The sequence below is a fragment of the Microcaecilia unicolor genome, chromosome 3 (assembly GCF_901765095.1).
Source record: "Microcaecilia unicolor chromosome 3, aMicUni1.1, whole genome shotgun sequence".
Classification (NCBI taxonomy): domain Eukaryota; kingdom Metazoa; phylum Chordata; class Amphibia; order Gymnophiona; family Siphonopidae; genus Microcaecilia; species Microcaecilia unicolor.
In genome coordinates, this window is record NC_044033.1 from 244471015 (window position 1) to 244477844 (window position 6830).

General features: G+C 42.7%; 1 protein-coding gene across 1 annotated transcript in view; it reads right to left on the bottom strand.

Annotated features, from left to right (window-relative positions):
- Positions 1–6830, bottom strand: part of LOC115464537 (zinc finger protein 845-like) — a 924208-nt gene that overhangs the window by 916626 nt on the left and 752 nt on the right. The window contains exons 2-3 of the mRNA XM_030194903.1: positions 2994–3120; positions 67–180 (exon numbers count right to left, since the gene is read on the bottom strand). Coding sequence (XP_030050763.1) covers positions 67–180; positions 2994–3120 — 241 coding nt within the window. The remainder of the gene's footprint in view (positions 1–66; positions 181–2993; positions 3121–6830) is intronic.

The following is a 6830-nucleotide window of genomic DNA, read 5'->3' on the forward strand; positions in this document are numbered from 1 at the left end:
TCTCCAAATGTCTGGAGATTTTGATCTGAAAATTCAGAACCCTTCAAATCCAAAACATTTACTTACTCTTCATGGGATCATCTGGGTTTTCTTTTCTCTCCCATTCAAAATGTGGAGTGAAATATTTCTCATCTTCTTTGTTAATCTTGAATATAACATCAGGATTAACAATTGAATATCCTGTAAATAAGTAGGAAAATAGCATTTAAATTTATATGTAGAACCCCTGGGGTTCTGTGTGGCTTTAATCGTTCACCATAGCACCTACCGATAATCCAATGCAAATGTATTACAACGAACACATCAGTATTAAAATGAGGATCCCGTGCGATGCACAGAAAGGCGTGCTTACCTTTAACGCCTAAAATTTTCTGGCAGGTCTGGAGTTGTCGTAGTGTGAGGATGGCTTTATCCTGAATCTCTTTGTATTATTGCATTGAAGATTATAGATCATGAATGTGTGGTAATAAAGTTTGGGGTTGAAAAGTATACGACCAAATTAATGCATAGTTAGCCTAATAAAATCCACCCCCAACCGCTTCATAACAGACCTCACATCTCACCTAAACTTTATGCTTCAGCAAGGTCTCTTCCCCAAAAGAGACCAAGAAAAATATAAATGAACTCACCAACTACCGCCCAATAGCATCCATCCCACTAGCAGTCAAACTGATGGAAAGTATGGTAACCAAACAATTTACAAATTACATAAATAAATTCTCAATGTTACATGAATCACAATCTGGATTTCGGCCCCTCCATAGCACCGAAACAGTATTTACTACTCTCCTAGCCAAATTCAAGCAGGAAATAGCAACAGGCAAAAGCATACTTCTCCTCCAATTCGACATGTCTAGTGCATTCGACATGGTAAACCACAACATACTATTAAGACTCCTAGACTACCACGGGATTGAAGGAAATATACAAAGATGGATCAAAGGCTTCCTAACTACCAGAACATACCAAGTGAAATCTAACTCAAACATATCATCTCTGTGGAAAGCAGACTGCGGAGTACCACAAGGATCACCACTATCACCGATCCTCTTCAACCTAATGATGACCCCAGTAGCAAAATCCTTAGCCATCCAAGGCCTCAACCCATTCATCTATGCAGACGACATTACAATATACATTCTTTTCAAATACGACTTGTCAGAAATCACCAACGAAATCACGCTCAGCTTGAATACTATGAACTCATGGGCAAATGCATTCCAATTAAAACTCAATACAGAAAAAAACGCATTGCCTCATCCTCTCATCCCAACACAACACAACACGAATAAACCCACAAACTTAAACACCCCAGATTACACCCTCCCTATCTCAGGCAGCCTGAAAATTCTCGGGGTCACAATCGATCATAACCTTACACTCGAGAGCCAAGTGAACTCTACAACCAAGAAAATGTTCCACTCTATGTGGAAACTTAAACGCGTGAAACAATTCTTCCCGAGGGAAACTTTTTGCAACCTGATACAATCAATGGTACTAAGCCACGTTGACTACTGCAACGGAATCTATGTGGGATGCAAAGAGCAACTCTTAAAGAAACTTCAGACCGCTCAAAACACAGCAGCCAGACTTATATTTGGAAAAACGTGATTCGAAAGCGCCAAACCCCTCCGAGAAAAACTACACTGGCTTCCAATCAAAGAACGCATTGCTTTTAAAATCTGCACCCTGGTCCATAAAATTTTATATGGTGAAGCCCCGGGATACATGGACAACCTCATAGACCTCCCAACCAGAAACGCAACCAGATCAACACGAACATACTTAAATCTCCACTGCCCAAGCTGTAAACGACTCAAATATAAATCAACTTATGCATCCAGCTTCTCCTACATAAGTACACAATTGTGGAATGCATTACCAAAAGTTGTGAAAACAACGTACGACCATCTCAACTTCCGGAAATCCTAAAGACCCACCTGTTCGAAAAGGCATACCCTACCGACCCAACCTAAGTACCTAAACCCTGCGACACAACTTAATCTAAGCTCGTAATGAACACTACATATCTCTTCTTCTCTACTATTCCTATGTCTCTGTAACTATGAACCTCATTAGACTACAACATCACTATGTATTTGTTCTGTACCGGAGTTGGTGAACGCCTTTACAGTACTATGTAAGCCACATTGAGCCTGCAAATAGGTGGGAAAATGTGGGATACAAATGTAACAAATAAAAATAAATAAATATTAATAGTTACTTATAAATTGTTAGGTGGTAGATGACAAAACAGAGATAAAATGCATCCATGTTGTTCTAAGCGCTAAGTTTACTGAGATATATTTCTATATAAGGCTGCTGAGTCTGTCCTATGTTTAGGTTAAGAGAGTGAACCCCAGATTTCGCAGGCATAGGCAGGATCTGAGCCCAGGGATTGGCAGAGCATGCAGCAGCGGGACAAAATGATTCCTGGGCATGTGCACGAGGACATTTCTTGAGAGACTTGTTCTGTGCATGTTCTACGGACTTTCCTGACTGAGTTGCTCGCTGAATTTTCATGCATCTCATTTGCATGTGATCCCCTTTGAGCATCGGTCACTTTTTAGGCACCTGTACGGTCAACTGTGGCTGCTGTATTTTACTGCGACTTTTGAGTATCAGGCTCTATATATGAGTGCCAAAGCTAGGTGCTGATAAAAGTGCTAACTGCTATTCTATGAATGGCGCTCAGAGTTTAGTACCGGGATCCGTGCCCATTGTTGGATGTGAAACCTGGTCAGGCCTTTTACACAGAAGTTGTAGCTCTCAGCAAGAAGGATCAAACTTTTGTTGTATGGAAAAGGGAGACAGACTGCAGTTGGTCTTGTATGAAGCCTCCAGTTTAAGGTAAACATTTTATCTTTTGCAACAGAAGTCAGGCCTCAATTTCACGTACCCCTGGGACCTGGGATTTTTCCAGTTCTGGTAAAATAACAGCACCCATTCCATTTACGTGCCTATGTGGTTGTTGATAAAGAAGACAAATTTACCTCGTGAGATGAGGATGTCATAGATCTCCTTCATAACCTTCTTGTAAAGCTCTTTCTGCCATTCTCCCAGAATGTCCCAGTCCACCTCCAAGAAATATGCAGAAACATCCTTGAATGTGACCAATGCCTGGAACAGCAGACAGGACACCGTCAGTCACAGTTTCATTATCATGTTTGTGTATCAGACTTCGTTATATGACCTCAGTCAGTAAGATCAGAGCTCCAGTACATTATAGTATGAAGTATATAGTATGAGTTCTGTCCACTTAAATCGCCAATATTTTGTACAGTCTTCATGGTCCTTAGAGACTGGAAATCTCTCATGTTGGCAGAGAGAGAGAGAGAGCGAGTGCATGCGAGTGTTACTGTTATCAGGCTGTAATCTGTTCAAAAAGAATGGGGACACTAGTTCATTATCAGCCTTATTTTTGAAAGAGAAAGACGCCCATATTTCGACCCAAATCGGGAGATGGGTGCCTTTCTCCCGTGGGCGCCCAAATCGGTATAATCGAAAGCCGATTTTGGGCGTCTCCAACTGCAACCTGTTGCGGGAATGGACAAAGTTGACGGGGGCATGTCGGAGGCGTGGTGAAGTCGGGACTGGGGCGTGTTTATCGGCTGAGGAGAGATGGGCACCCTGGGCCAATAATCGAAAAAAGAAGGGCACCAGAAGCAAGAATTTGGGCCGCTTTTTGTGGGCCCTTTTTTCTCACGAACAAGTCCCCAAAAAGTGCCCAAACTGCCCACCGGAGGGAATCGGGGATGACCTCCCCTGACTTCCCCAGTGGTGATTAACCACCTCCCACCCGGAAAAAAACAACTTTACAAACTTTTTTTTTTTTAAGAGTATATCCTTCACTATGCCTCTGTCCCTGCGACAGCAGTTGAAGACATCCTTCCCTACAATGGCAGTTGAGAACGTCCAAAATGCTTCTAATGCCCTCTTAATTTATTTGGATTGTGGATCACAAGTAGCAGCAGTGGGATTTGAACCAGCCACCTCTGGATTGCCAGACCAGTGATCTAACCACTAGGCCAATCTGTCACTCCTCTGCTCCATTTCACTTCCTTGAAATTTGGCCATCACTGCGGGGGGGGGGGGGGGGGGGGGGGGCAGTATGTAGGTCCCTGGGTGTGGGAGGTATATGTGTGTCAGCAGAGGCATAACGAAGGCATGGACGTCCTTCTTTCAAACATTTTGGACATCCTGAACTGCCCCCCTACAGGGACAGACAAAGCTCAAGAAAGTGGAGTGGAGGAGTGGTTAGAGCACTGGTCTGGCAATCCAGAGGTGGCTAGTTCAAATCCCACTGCTGCCACTTGTGATCCACAATCCAAATAAATAAAGAGGGGGTTGGAAGCATTTTGGACATTCTCAACTGCCGTTGCAGGGAAGGACGTCTTCAACTGCTGTCACAGGGATGGAGGCATAGCAAAGGACATACTCTAAAATTCGGTGTGGGAGGTGGTTAATCACCACTGGGGAAGTCAGGGGTGGTCATCCCCGATTCTCTCCGGTGGTCATCTGGGCAGTTCGGGCACCCTCCTTAGGAAGGAAATCGTGTGCAAATGAGCTAACAGCGAGCAGCTCATTTGCATTCAATTTCCTTCATGCATGCCCGTTCCTTTCCAGATTAGTAAGGGAAGGGCTTTTTCCATTCAGTTAGTGGGACCACTGTACTACGAATCCTGGCCTCTCCCATGACCAAATGCCTTGGAGTTATTCGTTTTTGAGCTGGGCGCTTTCGGTTTCCATTATCGCTGAAAAACGATTCCACCCAGCTCAAATCCGCCCAAATCCGATGAATTTGCCCGGCACCAACCGTATTATCGAAACAAAAGATGGATGCTCATCTTTTTCGAAAATACGGTCTGTCCCGCCCCTTCACGTATCCGTCCTCGGAAATAGACGCCCATGGAGATGGGCGTTCGCGTTCGATTATGCCCCTCTATGTCAATAATACAGTAATCACAATTTTACTGTTGCTAATACCACTACCGTAATAACGAACTGAAGGAAAATCCTCAGACTATAACAGTGCAAAAGCATTTAAGGCATAAAAACCTCCTTAATGTCTTCATATTTTATGTAAACAAAGTAGTGAAAAAGTGACAAAAGATTTAAACTTTATCTTTAAACATATTGATTCATGGAGTTTGCTCCCTTCTAATGCTCCTTTCTAATCTCACCTATTAAGCAGCCCCATTCTTAATGCAGCATGGGTAGAAGGGGGGGAGGGTTTGATACTGATGCTGTAGTCCTATGTGAAGGCCTGGGGGGGGGGGGGTCATAAGAGACCAGACCAGACCCTTGGCTATTCCTGGGACCCTTCTGAGGGTTTCAAAAGTTGAGGGGGGGGGGGGGGGGGGTATTTGGGGACTCTGCTATTCAGGGAGGGAGGGTGGGAAAGAAAGTAGGGGAAAGCTGATGGTCTTACAGTGTCTTTGTTAACCCAGATATCATTACTCTGTTATTGTCAGTGATGACTTTCATCAATGTACCCTACTATTAGTAGAGGGGGAGGGGAGAAGGAGGTTGGATTATAAGTCTATAATGCTGAATGACTCATTGTTTCGCACTCAAGATGTACGTTGCTATGTTCGTTCAATAAAAATTGTTGAAACATAAAAATATTGATTCAGTTTTTGACTTTGAAGTGCTTCCCAAATTGGTCCAATGTGTTTTGCAATTCGACTTCAGGGACCAAAAAGCAAACACAGCATAATAAATTTGCTCAGACTGTAAAAAAAAAAAATCACAAAAACAGTATACCTTTCTTATCTTTATAATATTACAAAAAACATTTTGCTTACAGCACTCGCTTTAGTTCAAAAGCTATCATGCTGCACAAACATGGCGTCCAGGCTTTACGCTACACGCCGTAAATCAAATTAACCAATAGAAATTACTGAGCATGTATTCCAAACTATTTACGATGCAAAAACAGAAGAAACAAGTCTTTGCAGAAATAGAAATAAAAAACAAAACAGCGAAGATGACTGTAAGTAAATGGAAGACGCTCCAGGGAATTACAGTTTTCGATCCGGGTCTACACTCAAGATTAGAAAGCCTTCAAAAGGTACAAGAATTGATTTCTCTGAGCGCAAGACTCCTGATGCAGGCCTTGTAGGCCGAAACACAGCTGTGTCGGGTCTTGTTCACCGATCAATAAATATTGGATTTTTATCTGGAGCATCTCCCATTTACTTTAAGTCATCTTCGCTGTTTTGTTTTTTATTTTTTTTAATTCCAAACTATTTAAGCAGTAAAATAAGATGCTCAACCCTTACATACCTATGTTCAATTAGCCTATCACATTCCTCACAGCTCAATGGGAATTTAAAAAACACTCTCAAGGGTTCTTTTACTAAGCTGCAGTGAGCACTTACTGCAGGTTAAAATGGCTTACACTGAAGCATCACATGGTAAAATTAGCAATGTGTGAACACAAACTGTGCATTTAAGTATTTTAAATTTTTTTTTTTTTTTTTTGCTGGAGTGTCTGGGGACAGAGAGTGGGAGTGACAGTGCAAATCAGTAGTGGTTACATTGCCACACGCTAACTGATTAGCATGTGAGCCCTTACCGCCTTTAAAAGTGTATAAATCCAGCACTGTTCTCATCAGGGGCATAGCTACAGGGGGCCACAGGGGCATGGGCCCCCGCAAATTTCCTCCGGGCCCCTGGTTTGGCTGGCAGGGGTCACCAACCCTTTTAGCCTTTCCTTATATATGACAGAGACGTTTAAATACGTCAGTGGAGTTAATGTACAGGAGGTGAGCCATTTTCAAATGAAAGAAAACTCTGGAATGAGAGAGCATAGGATGAAGATAAGA